Here is a 17,555-nt window from a genome sequence, read left to right as displayed (position 1 = left end):
TCTTAATTTAATTTCCATTATAAATATAATATACTGGTTAAAGGTAAAAGATATAAAAATATATTACATATGCATATAACTTGTGTAAGAATCTGATTGATCAAACCCATTAAGTATGGGCTTAATGGGTTTAACATGAATTGATATATAAAAAATATAAAAATGGTGTAATGTGATTTTTTTGTAATTTCAAATTATAGTCTGTCTTTTCATTATTGTTATAGTTATAATATGATTTTTATTTGAATATAATAATTTCAAATTGAATATTGCTTCTTACTAATTGTAACAATTATATTATTATATATATTATGTATATTTAAATATAAATCAAATTAATTATAAAAAATAACATGAACGCATGCCTGGATGTAGCGTATGTAAGAGATTGGTAATAACAATATGAAAGAAGAGACACGAGTATTTAATTTAAGCTGTATAAATATAAATTTAAATATCAACTATTTTTAAAAAAAAATAAAAATCTGTTCAGCATCCACGCGTTCGCATGCATGAAACAAACTCTCATACGTGTCGCCAAACGCCCTCCACCCTCTCCCCTCTAATCTCTCCAACAAACCCGTTGAATCCAGTGGTGCTCTGATCCCCCAACAATGGCCGATCAACAGCATTCCCTCAGGAGACCCACCTCCGCCGCCTCGTTCATCCAGAAACTGAGACAGCACGCACCCAACTCCACCCAGCTCGTGGGATTCGCCACCCTCGTCATCTCCGGTGGCATTCTCCTCCTCCTCACAGGGCTGACGCTCACCGCCACAGTCCTCGGCCTCATTTTTTTGGTGCCGATAATTCTCATCTCCAGCCCCATATGGGTTCCCCTCGGGACCTTGCTGTTCATCGCCGTAGTTGGCTTCCTCTCCTTCTTCGGGTTCGGAGTCGCCATCGCCGCCGCGGCTTCCTGGCTGTACCGGTATTTCAGGGGGTTCCACCCTCCGGGTTCAGATAGGGTCGACTACGCGAGGACCCGGATGGCTGATACGGCCAGCCATGTGAAGGATTACGCCATGGAGTACGGCGGGTATCTGCATGGCAAAGTGAAGGATGCGGCGCCTGGTGCTTGATAACGTTTGCTGAGTGGAATTTTCTTCAGTTTTAAGCATGCGTGGTTAGATTTTGTGGTGATTAATGATTTTGGAGTATGATTTTTGTATCTCGTAAATTTTTCTTTTGTGGTTTTCTACTAAGATTTTAGACATGCAATCCCATTACGTACTTTTCCGACCAATTCATTAATGAACTTTTTTCCAGTATTGTTTAGAAAAATTCATATACGTTACACCCAACGTATTTTTATATAATCTGTTACTGTTTATTAAGTTCTAAGAGACCATGGTCTTATTTTGTATTATTTCAAATTAATTTCAAATGGTAATATGATTTGTATTATCTTTATTTTGAATATAAATTAAATTAATTATAAAAGAGAAGTGTGAATGAAATTTTCAGAGTATAATGAACTTGATCCCTTTAGTTCATTTTCCATCACAAAATTTATTTTAGTGTAAATTTTACACTAAAATAATATGATTTTTTGGATCAAATACAACATCCATTTTCAATATATTTATTTCAAAGCTTACACCAAAAAAAAATTCTCAAAATATTTTTTTTATATTACATATATTAATTATTATTTTTTATTTAATATATTTTTAATTATGACTAATGTGTATATTATATAATCAATATTATATTATTAAAAAATTAAAAAATAATATTTAAGTTTATAATTTAATTATATAATTTGAATGATTATATTTATATCATAAATGATTGTGAAGTGAACATTTTTATATTAAATTATATTATTTATAAATTATTAAATCAAATTATTCATTAATTATTAATAATTAACATAAATAAATATTTTGTTATTTATTTTAAATTTATAATTTAAAATAAATAATAAAATTAATATATATTTATAATAATTAAAACAAAAAAATTTAAAATTTTTAAAAAAAGTGCCTCTGCGCCAAATTGGCGCAAACGCAAAAGTGGGAGTCTGCGCCAAATAGCGCAGCCTCCGTTGGAGCAAATTTTTGCACCAAAATGGTGTTTGGAGATAGTCTTAAAGCACTGGCATCAACACAATCCAGCATGATAAAAGCGATCCAATATAAAACCAAGAATATTCTAACCAACACTATCTTGTGACATCTCCGGGAGCTAGCTTTTGATGTTGAGTTAGATTCAAGTTATAATCCTAACATGATATCAGATATTAAGTTTCATCGTTATGTGTTGGATTGTCTATAGTCGGGTCACTCATTCTGTCCATAATTGAGTCATTTGTAAACTTCACGTTCCTATATGTTCATTCTTGGGCGTGAGGAAGTGTGGTAGTTGTCACACATCGGTTGGATAAAATACCCGAGAGTTGTATATTTATTTTTTAACTTTTTGAAATTCTAATGCACTTCACGATACAATTAAAACAAATAAAATTTAAAAAATAACGAAAATTTTTATGATTTTAAATTAAAGAATACATATTTTTAATTTAATAATTGCATAAAAATATCTTGTAGGTGTTAATTTAGAGTCGACTCTTTTTGATAAACATAAGACATGTTTTCCTATTTTGTCATGTCATAGTAATTTAGTGAACAAAAAAACCTTCAACTATTTTTAGGGTTGTTTTCAAAGATATACAAACCAGTGATAAAGTTGATAATTCATAATGTAAAACTTTACTTATAATGATCCACACTTTTAATATATAATAATATCCGGGAAACTAACTTATAATAATATCATGGGAACCAAGTTTCACGTTCTTGTTGCATCGAATGCAACACACATGCAAAGTATTCTTGCAATCCTCTGAAGTATTGCATTTCTCAATCTTGCTTGGTTCAATACATTCCAAACAATGCCTAACAATACAGAATGGTTTCCACGGACAATATTTCACGCAGTCTCGGTCTTGATTGCATCTCGGCCCCACAAATATTCTTGCATTGGATGACATAAAACCTGTCCAAATTATTGCACAAACTTGTTAGTATTTGAAGATGATTTTATGAATCGTAACATCACATAATTAATCAAACAAATATTTTGTCCGCATCGGGTTTGAAATTCGATTTTTTCTATGAAAGTTGTGTAAATTCATGCAATCGTCATATAAAGGAAGGACACCGACCGACAACAATCAACAAGAGGGAGATGAAGAGCACTTGGGTGATTAGCTAAGTAAATCTGTACTATAAAAAATTTTATGTGCAGTTTATACAGAAGAGATGGGGTTTTATACTAAAAATAAAATGGTAATTAAGAAAATACTTTATAATTTTTGATATGTTTTAAATTGCATATGTAGATTATGGGTTGATATGATATGTAAATGATGATTTGGAAATTTCACGATCGCTAAATATTTAGTGATGAAAATCTTGAAATCGGGCAAATGAATTAATGAAATTTAATTATCTGTAATCTGACGGGTGAGTCTGAATTCGTAACAAAATTTTTTTAGAGGAGAATCTCAAAAGACTTCATTTTCTAAATATAATACAACGTTGCTACAATACAAAATATCAGTAAATTTGTCGAGAAACATCTTGAAACATCATATTTTAGATAGAATCTGCTCTTTATTACTTTGTATTTTTATAAATAAAATAATAAATATATAAATTGAAAATAATTATTTCAAAAGATCAAACATCATAGGAAACGACAAAAAATGCAGTTTCTCACACACAACTCTTAACTCGGACAACTTAAATATGTCACTATATTGTCATTGTTTAATATTGTAAATCCAATCTATCGATAGTGCACTAATATTTTTCAACTTAAATGCTCTAGGTATGATAGCAAATGCCCACATATATCACCTCCTCAAGGAATTATCTAAATGTGTACTCGGAGAGATGTGTGTCTATATGTTGATGTTGTCTTATATCTCTTAAAAACCAATTTTATCATTTCTCTACCATATGCCATGCTCCTAACAGAGAAATTATTACCCGTTGAGGTCTGGTTACTCTTTTACGACCCATCTAGGCCAACCAGATCAAGCAGCGAAACATCAGCAGCTTGACGCATCTAGATATTCATCCATCTCAGTACTACTCTTACTCATGCACTATTAACCCAATAATATTTAATAAACATAATATGTTTGGGTTGATTAATCAAATATGAGATAAGATGATAAATTATAATTTTTCAATTTTCAATAATAAAATGCACAAAATTGCAAAAAAATATGTGGTTGGCTCGGATTAGTAATAATATCAAGCCAACCAAGTTCACAACCTGATAACATTGGACAAATTGCACATAAACAATATATAATTGTCAAATTTGTAATTGATAAATATATTAAAAATAATAATTTGAAAATAAAATATAATCAATGTTTAGTTTGATAATTGTGTATGAAAACCTTATACTTGTGGCTGATCGCTATAAATATTATATTTCAAAGAACCAAATAATCGGTCAACAATTTGTCATTTCCTCTGAATTATTCGTTCATTTTATGTTAAAAATAATTTTATTTAAAATTTTTTTAATTAATAAAATTATTATTAGAGAGAAATTCAACGATAACCATTCTGTCCCACGCTTCCCTCCTCTTTTTCCTCAATTCCCATTTATTAGATCCCTCTTTCACAGTTCTCCCCTGCGATCTGGTATTCATTTTCAATCCCTCTCTTTCTGTATTTGCCTTTTGAATTCGAAATTTTCTTGTTTGATTTTGTGTTTCGCAATCTGAATTCTTCTGAAATGGATGTATGCCGATTGACTTTTTGTTGTTTCTAGGGTTTGTTTCGAGGATATTGTAAATTTGAGAAAAACTGAGGCACACAGATGGCTGCTCCACCCGCCAGAGCTCGAGCTGATTACGATTATCTCATCAAGCTTCTGTTGATCGGTGACAGCGGTGCGTGATCGTCCTTCTATTGTATATTTTTTTCAAATTTTTTTAAATTTTTGGTTGAAGATCAAATGTTACTGCATTTTGGTATGGAATGTTGGGATTAGGTTGTGTGTTTTGTCTTGGTGTTGCCTGCATTTGATGCAGATTGGTTTCTGTGTATTTCATTTTTTTTACATAGCTGAGGATGCTATGATCATGTTTTTTGTTAACTAATAATTGTTTTATTTATTTGAAAATGAAATACTTTGTCCATAGATTTTTTAGCTGAACTTGTAAAAATCCGGAAGACAGGGTTGATTATGTTAATGCGGGTTACTGTGCAGAGTAATAGTTTGACTAATAACTAATTATTTATTCATTGGATCGGATACTTTGCTAGTGCTGCCTTGAAGATTAGTATCTCTCTACTTGCATGTGTTATGGAGACCGTGTTCATGTCACAGCTTTGGAATTCCCACCTTAATGGAATTGCAATATAGCCATGTTCTTTGAAGAATAAGTGAGAATATCAGTTGTATGTAGGGAAGCTCGATTTCTTTACTGTCAGCAAAAGGTAGTTAGATACCCAAAAATTTAATATTACATTATTACTGATAGCCCAGAAAGCGCATTGGTATTTTGAGGTTGACGAGTTTATGATGTACATTAGATTGCTTGTTTTGATTGACTGCACTACCGGAGATAATTAAAGAGCTTTTGAGGGATAATTGGCTTGTCGCAGTTCATAGCGTTGCATCACTGGTTATTGATATACTCTTCCAAACTCTTGAAACCAGAAATTATAGACAATATGTTTGTGTTTCTTTCGAAATTGTTGGAATGGAGTGGTAGGACTCATTTTTTACCTTAGTTGGTAGCCTTTTTTTGTATTTATTTTAACAAATTTATTTTGTCTTTGTTTTATTCTGTATGGAGTGAACAACCTAATTTGAATAGCGTTCTAATTGTTTGGATGTTTTTCTAGGTGTGGGGAAGAGTTGCCTTCTTTTACGTTTTTCCGATGGTTCTTTCACAACCAGTTTCATTACCACTATTGGGTAGGTTGGCTTCTAAAGAAGATGCCTTGCAACTGTTTGGACTTTTTACTTTCTCCTGCCTGCTTTGTTTGATTTGGTTTCATCACACAGTATTGATTTCAAGATAAGGACTATAGAGCTCGATGGGAAAAGAATCAAGCTGCAAATATGGGATACTGCTGGACAAGAGCGATTTCGGACCATCACAACTGGTAAGTGCTTGACTTATGCTGGAAACTGCTCTCATTTTCCTCTCGTATCTGGGCATTATCCCAGAAAAGTAGGGTTTTTAAAGAATTTTCTTCTTCTGGCAATGATTGTATAACCTGAGAAAAATGAGGCGCCATTTAGCCTTCTGGGAGGATAGCAGCTAACACAAAAGCTTAAACTATGACCTAGATTTTAGAGGGTGTTTGATTCTCTTGTAGAAACTTGTTTGGAAGGCTGTTTGTTGATCAGAACATTTTGTGCTTGTAGTTCCTTGAGAGATATTTGTGAAAATAAGTAATTACGTGCTTGGATGGAAGTGCTGATTTGAAAAGTAAGTACATGTTGTGTTTAGTATGCTGGTGCTAATATAGCATAGACATGTTTTAGATCAAAATGCTTTGCAGGAAGGTTTTTCTCATCTGTCCATTTCAAATTCTTTGTACCAAAATGGTGGCCTTTTTATATCTGAAATAATCGAGAGAAAAAATTTTTAGAACGAAGCTACTGATTTTCTTCTAGCATCAAATTATGACTTCATCTACTCCCAACGATGGACTTTAAAATAATCTTCCACGCAAGGACGAGTGAAATTTGAAAGGTGTTTGATTCCTTCGGTTTTGTTTCTCGTGAGGATTTCAGATGTGTTTTCTCCTCTTTTAATCTATAATAATGTAATAGATAGAATTTTTTTGGGGAATTATAGTAAGTTAATTATTTATTTGGTTCTTTGCATACTTGTTGCCATATCGATTCACAGAGCATAATAGTTCTTTACTGATCATTTCAAGGTCTTGCCTTACTATTCACTTGTTTGCAGCCTATTACCGTGGAGCAATGGGTATATTGCTGGTGTATGACGTGACTGATGAGTCATCATTTAACAGTAATTACTCGCTATTCTTACTATTCTTCTTTTATTGTATTATTTTTGTGACAAAATTAACGTTTTCCACATTTTGTATTTCTTTTAGTTGCATTTTCTTTAATGTAGTTTACTTTCTATCTTGTCAAAATTGACTCGATCCTTTCTTAGACATCAGGAATTGGATCAGAAACATTGAACAACATGCCTCCGACAATGTCAACAAGATATTGGTCGGCAACAAGGCTGATATGGATGAAAGCAAAAGAGTCTCTTTCTTTCTCTCTCTCTTGCTCGAGTATTCATATATTTCTTGTTTATGGGCATGCTACTGGCATGGGTACATTGATTTCATGTCAATCAAAACTAACCCCTGTCAGTAAATTTTGAATAGTCATGCAAAGCCATACGTATAAAACTGCATGCATCGATCTTCTTTTGCTTGTATCCACAATAATCTGACATGATTGAACTTTTTTAGGCTGTTCCAACTTCCAGGGGTCAGGCACTCGCTGATGAATATGGAATTAAATTCTTTGAAACAGTAAGTGGCACCACTAATTGCTTATTCTTAAATTTTTATTCTGAATTATTCTATCCAAATAACATCATGTCCAACAGAGTGCTAAAACAAACATGAACGTGGAGGAGGTTTTCTTCTCAATCGCCAGGGATATAAAGCGGAGGCTCGCTGAAACCGACTCAAAATCTGAGGTATCAAATGCTATTTACTTGGTTAGTGAGTGGGTGTATATGTTGGTTCATCCTTATTTAAAACGACTGAATGCATTATTGCTTGAATGCAGCCTCAGACCATAAGGATCACCCAACCTGACCAGGGGGCAGGGACTACCCAAGCTGCTCAAAAATCGGCTTGCTGCGGTTCTTGAGCGAAAAATTCGATCCTGACCATTTTGACAGAGAGACCCAATCTTTGTTATTGAAAATATCGGTAGTGTTTGTATTGCTATTCCTCTCATCATTTTTTGTTGTTCCGCAATCTTGTGTTCTTGGCGGATCGATCTTTATTGGTGGAATTATATTACTATACAAAGTCTTTACTCTGAACTTTAATGGGTTGTATACTTGTATTTCAAGACAAGTGTTTGTTTTTTTATTAAATTTATTTTACGTGCCTTCTTGTTTCTATTAAAAGATTTTTAGTCTTTTAATTTCTTATTCCATAAAATTAATTATGGAATCCAAAATTTTTTTAAGACATTGCAAAATAACTGAAATGACGCTGACTGGAGGAGTCTTTGGGTGAATTTCCTAGTTTTAATTAAATAATATAAAAATCCGTACAATTTTCTTTTTAAAAAAAGTATGTTCCCCATTGCCATCGAACTTTTCAATTTCTTGAACCCAATGTGGCAGAAAACTGATCATGCAAATTAATGTGTGATATGAAATAATGTTAAAATGGATAATAATTTACCGGCGAGACTAACTTCGAGAATGTGCGGATGCAACTGCAGCTATCCAAATTGGGTGAGTTGTGAATTTGAGCGCAATAAATAATCGAAAATTGGTCATTTGTTCAAATCTATTCAAGAACACTATAAAATGGAAATATAACATAGTGAAATACAAATTAGTTCACATATTTACAAAAATATATATAAAAAAACAAAATTCTTGACGAAAAACTCCGAATATTAGTTAATACTCTCTAGAACAAATTTAATTGAGGCCTATGCACAATCATGCCCCTTTCTTACCAAAAAAATAAAATAAAAACAATAATTATATTTTCTGTACATTTTTATTTCACTTAATATATCGTACACATAGTACACCTACAAACAAACACTGAACTAAAAACCAAAGATCACCTCAAAATGTTCACTGCATAAAATAGGCAGCATTCTGCAGTGCCTTTATAGGATACCAAAAAATCTACGGGAAAAATCTATGCTACAGCGAATCAAACAAACCTTATGTAATATCCATATATGGATTTATAAGTAAACATCACAACCTATAGGCAGCAGTATTCGAAGCGATTGCTGTCGTCGGCTCGAGTTTTGTTGGCACATTTACTTGAACTGCAAAGAGTGAAACTACTGGCCTATGATCTGAAAATCTTGATTCACCCCTACTGTAGCTCATCTGTTTAAGCCCTTTGCCTTTCCATAGAATTCTGTCACACCTAAACATATGAAATGAGAAGAGTATTTCTACATGAAACCTAGAGTTTTGTATTCTTTTATACACGGACACGAGATGAGATGACGTACCAAGCCGGGGTCCTCCGCTTTTCTTTAGCCGTGGATGTTTGGTTCACGTATTGGTCGGAATCAGGGAAATATTTGTAGGTTGGAGCAAAGGATATTGCCCCTTCTTCCCATCCTTTGAATACTCTACCAGCTCTTTGTTCTATTCTCAGCTGCAATAACATACTTCTTGCCTTTAGTAATTTGTAGTCAATATTTGTACATACTCAGAAAAGTTTTCAGTCGAATCTCTCCGTAGACAGATTATATGATCAGTACCTGATCTTTCAGCAAAAGGGCTTGCCAGTCTTTCAATTGGAGCAGATCATATGTATCCCCACATATCGTGGCGAGTCGGTAATTCAAGTCCCCGAGCCAAATTATCTTGCTACAACGTGAACAACTCATGAGAATTAATTACAAGCATCATAAGCATGAATGGAGGGAGAAATGGATCAGACACTCACTCGTGATCCAAGATATGAGCGGGTGGATCGGATTCTCCGAGAATCCTACACTGGTTAGAGAATCTCGTTCTCTTTAAGATATCCATCACATCTGAGTTTCTTCTGATAGCATCGCCTTCTTTCTCTCCCGAGGCCAAGTGAGTGCACACGAAACAGAACGACGTCTGATGCAGTGTCATGCTTACAGATACCGATCCCTAAGATTCGATCAGTAAACGAACGGAATACGGATTAATTAAGCTAACATGAAATGTGTCTGGATACGAATTCAAAATGCGAAACCAAGATGATACCTTATTTCCTAGGCGTCCCAAGATGCCCGTTCCAACACACGAAACGTTTAGACAAGAAATATGTCGATACATGTCCTCGCGAACCCACACGCTCAAATATATACCCACCATTTGCCTTCCGGCAGCCATGCAGTACCGGTGTCGTATCGTTCTACAATGATGTTCAGGAGGACTAGGGGAGCCCTGTTCGCTGGAGCTCGAATTCGACCCAAAACTCGAAAATATTTCAAAATCCGTGTCTTTGATGAACTCGCTTTGAAACGGAAATAAACCCGAGAGGTGTTGTTCATTTAGAGCTCTGTGAATCAAAGAGAGCCACTTTGAGGCCGTGGCGCCGTCCTCGGGTCCTAGCACATTGCCTGCAGTTAGAGGTACAGTTTCCTGGAATCTGCTTTGAAAATACCCCCAAAAGATGGGGTTCAAGGGGTAAAATTTCTGCATTCATTTGACTTTTTTTTTACAATTTATTTTGATATAAAGATCTGGAGAATTCATACTTTAATTACAACACATATGAATCGGGAGAAAAGCAGACCGAGAGGCATACCCAAGTACATAAATATCTGCGGGTGAATTGGTCCTTAGCCAGTCTTTCAAGTCTAGTTCAACCGGTGGTGACTTTCCCCCTACATTCCATGTTCCAACGAACATCCTATAAAAGTTTTAATACGTTGAATCAATATAATAACATAACCATCATCTTGTAACATACAAGTTTTTGCCCTAAAATTATATAGAACCGTAATAAAAATACTTCTGAGTTGAAACGAGTTGGAAGTCTTGTCACAAAAGTCGATATAATTGTAATTGAATAGCTAACGTCACCATAGAATATCATCCTCCTTTTTTTAGATTGGAAGCAGTTTGTTACGAGTAATTGAATCTCGATAAAAATGTTTATATATATAGACCGCTCATATCTAAGGGTTTGAGAGACATGACTTGTTCAATTTTGGTTTGTACAATAATTGAGTTAATCTAATCAAATCTATGCTAAACAAAGTTTTGTCAATAAGGATCTCGTTGAGTCTTTACACCCTAACATCCAAAAACAAAAAAAAAAACGAAACAAATGTCCACTAACTTGTTCAATATTGTTTTAGGCAATTATTTTTTCAAAGATTGGTTTCAGAAAACTAATTTTTAATTTTTATGCTATCTTGGTCAAATTAATGATATGACATCGAAAAAACTGACGTGACATTGAAAAATGCTGATGTGATATTGAATTTTTTTTGGATTTGTTAGAGTCACATGACAATTGAACCAAAATAGATGAAAATTAAAAGTTTATGTATCAAAATTAAAATTTGAAAATTTAATAGATTCAAGTCCAAAATTGAAAAATTATAGAAAAAAAAACATTTTCCGTAAAAATATACCGGAGGTCTTCGCTATTTGTAATAGGCTGCTGGAGCTGGTTGAATCGTAGTCGTTCCCTTTCATTATTCGCCTCCATCAACCACTTCTCTAATAAAACAAGCATCAGATTAACTAACACCCTTGATTTGGAATTAATTACAAATTTTAAATAAAAAAATAACCAAAAAGGGCTAAGATGTTAATCAAACGATTATGATCCTCCAATCTGAGGACCGACATTCACCTGATAATTCCTCCGGAACGACAACGTAGCATCCATCCTCGAAGCTACTCTTCCTTTTCCCACCTTTTGCCAAAAAGATAAAGATTTAACACAAAAAAAGATATTTAATTATATAATCAAAATAAAGGAATATACGTGTTATATGTAAACTCTACCCTTTATTCCATAATCTGAGTGGAATTCATCCACACCAATACTCTTCATATTCAACAATTTTCTTACCACCATTCTTGGCCAATAAGACTGCAAGAAAAACCACGAGATCAACAATAAGAAAAAATATCAAGTATATAAATACATCGTCTCTGATTAAAAATAAGAGAAAATATCAAGTTCATAAAATTCAAAAGTATACAAAAACGTGTTGTAGTTAAATTTAAGATTTTGATATTGAATATATTAATCCAAATATAACTTTGGACAACACAAAATTCTCGGAAAATGTGTTTGTTTAACATTGTAATACCATCGAGTACCTTAAGGGAAGCTCCCTTTTCTCTCATTCGATCCGATCCGCTAACAAAGCTGAGAATAAAACGAGTCGAATAAATCTATCAACATTATTCATATAGTAAACAAGGAGATATTTTGCAAGTTATTATATGAAATTTGTGGTGGGAAGATTGTTCGAGATGAACAAGTGGGCTTTTTCTTTATGAAATGTATAGTTTAATTTAATTAAATTGTCAGTATGTTGACAAACGAGTTTGTACAGTTGGAGTTGAAAAAATATGTCAAACTACTGAATGGGCAGGATATTAATTTCGTGGTGCAAATTAGTGGGCATTATGGAGTGTGCACCGTGCAAATGGAACATAAAAAAGTAGCCATTTGCAGGAAGAATGGGGACAGGGGTTTAGAAATATCTGAGGTCCTAAAGAAACATTGACAAAATAAAGTCATTACATTATATATGAAGCAACATGCACATAAATATGGCTTACACATTATATGTAAGTGATGTAGCCAAAAATTGTGATTATCCGAATTACTCTGCTGGTTCGTAAACAGGTCCAAGTAGCTGGTGGAGAGAAATCTTTGTGGGTTATCACCTGCGTCACAAACAAACGTCAGAGCCGTCGAGGTTTGCCCGGTGTACACACTTCGATGCTCAAGTCAGAAAATAATTCAAAGATGTTAATTGAAAGCTAAAAAGTTTAACCATAAAATCATCATCCCTTGAATAACGAGAATCCTCTCCTATTTATAGAATTTTTTGGAGTGTATAGTGGGCTTGTGCTTGTGCTTTTATAATTAATTGTGAGCTTGAGCTTTTATAATTAATTTGGGCCTCAATAATAAATTGAATAATTAAATTGAGTCATTACCTATCAATAAGGATATCAATTAAGATGGTTTTCTAAATTTATCTATTTTGTATTTTAGTCCTGTAAATTAGGTTATGTTTTTGTTTTATTTTGTGTTTTGGTTATGTAAATTAGATTGTATTTTGGCTTTTGATCTTTCTTAAAGAGTACTTACATGACGTCAGATATGTCTGTATTTCTCGGTATCACATCACATTTTTCGACGCCACTTCAGCATTTTTCGACGACATTTTTCTGCGACATGTCAGTATTGTGGCAAGAAAGGCCAAAATCTAAAACATAATCTAACTTATATGATCAAATCTCAAATTTGAATAATTATAACACCAAAATACAAAATAAGTAAATTCAGAGGATCGTTTTGGTCATTTTTCCCAATATGTAAATGTTTACACACACACACACACGCGCACATATATATATATATATTATATCATATTGTAAATTGTTGGATAAAATTAGTTTGAAAATTAAGGAAAGTATTTGTTAATAATAAAATAATAACGATAAATATTGGAAAAATGGTCAAAAAATTAATTAGGAATAATTATTGGATGGAAAAGAAAGGGAACAATACTATATATAAATTCGTCACAAATAAATACACATATGTTTAACGTACACACTGAGTTCAACGCGGGGCCGGTAAGCTTGCTGGATGAGAATTGGACATTTGGTGGAGCAGCTAGCATTCCTTTAGTTCAATGGCTGTCCTATTTATTTATTTAAAAATAAATGTGTACCGATTGGCTTTGTAGTGGCCGCCAGATGATGCGTAGGGCAGGTGAGAGTATTAGAGGACTTCATTTTTAGTGAACAAAAATCTATTATGCTTCTTAAAATATTGACACTTGAACGCATAATGTTGGGGACAATGCAATGATATTGACACTTTAAACACATAGAATAATACATAATGTAGGGGGCAATGCAATGATAAAGATAATGATGATGACAATTATAATTGATGGGAAATAATAATAGTTCATAACAGAAGAACAATCGAGATGTGTAACATGAACTATCGTACATAGAGCGAATGGATAATAGATTTTTCGAAGTAATTTTATAGCAGGTCAACGCCAATCAATCTTATGTTAGAATTGATGGTGTTGGTTTTCATAGAGTGAAATGAGAACCGAATCGATTATATTCCATTCTTGATTTCAAGTTGATGATGGTTTTTTTCTTCTTCAAAGTTTTAACGATTGACAAATAGAGAATGCTGATTTGGCTAAAAAAATCCCAAGTGATATATTAAAGTAAAATCGAGACTTGGAAAAAGAAATTTAATAATATTTCTTTCCTAAAAAAATTTAAGGTAATATTTATACTTCATATTTTTCTAATCGCGTTCCATTATTATTTTTTACACTAAAAGTTGACAAATGTACCTGAATTATCCGATCAAGTAGAAACTTACTAACCCATATATTTATAGAACCCGAACTTGAAAAAAATATCAACCTACCCGACTTTTTCTACCCAATCGGATTCGGGTCGGGACCGAATACTCACCGCTAATAGCATATACTATAAATAGATAATTAAAATCAATTAATAAATTCAATTCAATCAATAAAAAAAATACCAATCAAGTATTTTTCAAAATTAAAATTTACAATTTCCATTGAAAATAATGTTAATGTTTCAATAAAATAAAAAAAAATTAAAAAGATAGTGTAATTAGTAAAATACGAAGAGTAAATATGACTACGAATAAGCAATTACTTGCGATCACTCAACTTGGTTTGTCCTGAATCTACACATATTCAAAAGATCCTGATAATTCACCGACATACAATAAATTACAAAGTAGACATTTTTTTAGTTCATTCAAGTCCAAAATCCCAAAGTAATGAATGGTATACAATAAAAGTCCACAGTAGAATATTGGAGACAGGATTCACAATAAACCATGAATTATGCATTAAGTGGACTTTGAAAATGATCGAATAAATCTACTTTCCTCACGAGTTCGAGCTCGATTCGAAAGTCAAACTTTTAAGGTGGTGGGTAAAATATTTCGAAAAAATCTGTATTATAAATAGTATTATATCATTGATCATGAAATATCGATGGCTCGTTGAACCATACGAGTTGTGTGAAAGTAGAGGGTTACAAAATGAATCATTTTATTTACAATCTCTTATCTATCCTGATAAAAAAAAGCCTTAGTTCAGTTCTGTAGAACGCACGTAAATTTCCAAAACCTAATTTGGTAGGTTCAAATTTCATATATTTATCGTGATTTTTTCTTTGAAGATCAAATTAGACCTTCTGTTAATTAAAGAAAGGAGGAGGTCAACCGATCATACGCCTGTATTCTGAATATGCGATTAAGAATAATCAAGCGCAGAAGTGGTTTTCTATTTTGTTAAATCTTCACACAGATACTAAAGGCAATTTATTGGTTAATTCTCGTTTAAGAAAGTCTCAAATTGGAGCTTTGTGAATTGACAAGACGGGTCGGGTGGTGCCCGGATAGATTCCCCCTATTATGGTTCCATCTGACTTGGACTATTTCTTGCTACCAAATAAGGGAATTGCTCTAATTCTGCTTCCAAAGTCAAAATTATTGTCCATGTAAGTTAGACTCGTTGAAAAAATATGTGGATTTCACAGGTATACAAAAAAATAATTTGGATAATTGGATGCTCCACACGGGAATAGTTCCCTCGTGGTATTGTCGAACTTCCCATCTGTCCCGCTCTAGATTTATTTGGGTCCAATATGACTCTAAATATCTACACGTTTGAACAAAAACAAATATTGATTTTTAAGAAAATTTCGCAGTTGACTGGAATAAGCACCATTTAATGTGTCCAGATCCCGTCTTATGAAAAGTTTTAATTAGCGTTAAAACTTCTATGAGACAGTTTTACGAGTAACATTGTGAAACAGACAAGAAATTTTACTTTTTATGTTTTATATATTATTGTGATATGAAATTTTTTATGTAATTTATGTTGATTTGAGTTAAAAGTATTGTTTTTTATGCCAAAAATATTATTTTTACTACGTGTATATATCAGGTCGATCTATCTCACGATTAATCAATGAGACCGTTGTATAGGATATTCGCTCATTAATTAGAGACTTTTCTATTATGAAATCGGTCCCTTTCATCAAGATTATCTGCCCCCGTCGCCTAAGATGTGTTGATAAACCATAGTAATTGTCCTTTTTCGCAATTTGGTGGACAAGATGACCATTATCGCACTATGCTACAGTCTAAAATTAGAAGTTTAGTATTTAGTTATTTGTTGGTTGGAATTAATTTATACATTATATACTTTATATGGTAGTTTAATATCGGTGAAAGTAATCTGATTTCCCATGTATTTTATTTTACTGGATATATGGCAAAGTTGAGGATATTTTTTATGGATTTATAACCATATCTGTAACTGTCATTTATTATTAAATAAGACAGTTGGAAATAAAATTTTGTAAATTCTTGACAAGTGGTGTTAGGTTTATTTCAAGCTCACATATATACCTAATTAAATTTTTGTAATATAATATATCTTTGATTTTTAATCTTATATATATTTTATTTATGACTAGTGGATAGGAGCACACGTGTTATGTTGCATGTGTATAATGCAATATATGAATATTATAAATTTGTATGTATGCAATATATTTTAATTTTGAAAATATTTAATTAATTTAGGTATGTAAATTATTTTTTAAGCGCTCTTTGGTTAATATTTTTTGATGAAAAATTTGTTAGGATATGTGGGAGACAAGCATTGAGTTACAATAATTTGATTTTTGAAATATTGAATATCGAGAAATTAAATTGAGTTTGATTTTCAAACAAAGCAGATGATACTCAAAATAATCCGTCTAAAACCGATTAACATTTTGTAAAGTATTTGAAAGATATGCGATTTGAATATATAAAAACAATTTAGTTGCATAATTTTATCTAACAACTTTGTATATATGAAACATTTTGGTATTTTATAGAACACAAAAAATAATTCAATATAGTCTACCAAAATAACAATAAGTAAATGTGATAAAGTAAACAAACACAAATTTGTTTATGGAAGTTTGAATGTAAAATCTTTCCGCGTCTCCCATTTTTCCATTGACGGAAGATTCTACTAGAATACTTTGATTTATACAAGTCATTCTTACAAGCTCGATCCAACCGATGTCACACTCTCAATTAGAGCTCATAGCACACTCTCAATGCTCTTGACGACAATTCAACTACCAAATACAAATTCTTTAATGTCTTCGTGCAAAGATCATCACTCAACTATTCTATCAAGTTCATATCTCTTTTCTTGAACTCAAGATTTAATTTGAACTGAATTCGAGCATTTTTGGTGGAACAATTATTCTTCAGCAATAATTCAAATAGTTTGTGAATATGTTCAAATCTTTCAAGCCGAACTTGAACACGAGCTTTAATTCGAACTGAATTCGAGCATTTTTGGGAGAGCAATTACTCTACAGTATGTATGGACTTATGTTGATTCTGATAAGATTATTTGAATAGATTCCTACAAGATAAAAAAAGTAATATTTCATTATGAATCAAATTTTTTTAAATATTAAATATCAAATCTAGAGTTTAAGAAATTCCGCCAAATTTTTTTATGCAAAATCTAATAAAAAA

The 17,555-nt window shown here is 32.4% G+C and overlaps 3 protein-coding genes across 4 annotated transcripts; 2 read left to right on the top strand and 1 right to left on the bottom strand.

Annotated features, from left to right (window-relative positions):
- Positions 1-547: 547 nt before the first annotated feature.
- LOC142544725 (oleosin G-like) lies at positions 548-1,266 on the top strand. The gene has a single exon (XM_075651761.1). It carries the CDS (start codon positions 615-617, stop codon positions 1,080-1,082), a length of 468 nt encoding a protein of 155 aa, XP_075507876.1. The 5' UTR covers positions 548-614; the 3' UTR covers positions 1,083-1,266.
- A 3,291-nt stretch (positions 1,267-4,557) lies between these two features.
- LOC142546365 (ras-related protein RABE1a-like) lies at positions 4,558-8,140 on the top strand. The gene is made up of 9 exons (XM_075654046.1): positions 4,558-4,670; positions 4,801-4,921; positions 5,883-5,955; positions 6,046-6,146; positions 6,962-7,027; positions 7,178-7,275; positions 7,488-7,550; positions 7,628-7,720; positions 7,813-8,140. The coding sequence occupies exons 2-9, from the start codon at positions 4,849-4,851 to the stop codon at positions 7,894-7,896; spliced, it is 651 nt and encodes a 216-aa protein (XP_075510161.1). The 5' UTR covers positions 4,558-4,670; positions 4,801-4,848; the 3' UTR covers positions 7,897-8,140.
- Positions 8,141-8,660: 520 nt separating this feature from the next.
- Positions 8,661-12,235, bottom strand: LOC142546364 (type I inositol polyphosphate 5-phosphatase 8-like). 2 transcript variants are annotated; one of them, XM_075654043.1, is made up of 10 exons: positions 12,065-12,233; positions 11,744-11,831; positions 11,589-11,651; positions 11,365-11,452; positions 10,530-10,634; positions 9,983-10,370; positions 9,690-9,886; positions 9,502-9,610; positions 9,247-9,395; positions 8,661-9,158 (listed from the first exon to the last, which is right to left on the bottom strand). In XM_075654043.1, the coding sequence occupies exons 1-10, from the start codon at positions 12,089-12,091 to the stop codon at positions 8,981-8,983; spliced, it is 1,392 nt and encodes a 463-aa protein (XP_075510158.1). In that variant the 5' UTR covers positions 12,092-12,233; the 3' UTR covers positions 8,661-8,980. The 2 variants fall into 2 exon arrangements, with proteins under 2 accessions (XP_075510158.1, XP_075510159.1); XM_075654044.1 differs by having other exon boundaries at positions 9,054-9,149; positions 12,065-12,235.
- Positions 12,236-17,555: the final 5,320 nt, after the last annotated feature.

The sequence above is a fragment of the Primulina tabacum genome, chromosome 5, assembly GCF_025594145.1.
Source record: "Primulina tabacum isolate GXHZ01 chromosome 5, ASM2559414v2, whole genome shotgun sequence".
NCBI lineage: Eukaryota > Viridiplantae > Streptophyta > Magnoliopsida > Lamiales > Gesneriaceae > Primulina > Primulina tabacum.
Note: the sequence above shows the minus strand (reverse complement) of the source record. Positions and strands in the feature narration are given on the sequence as shown.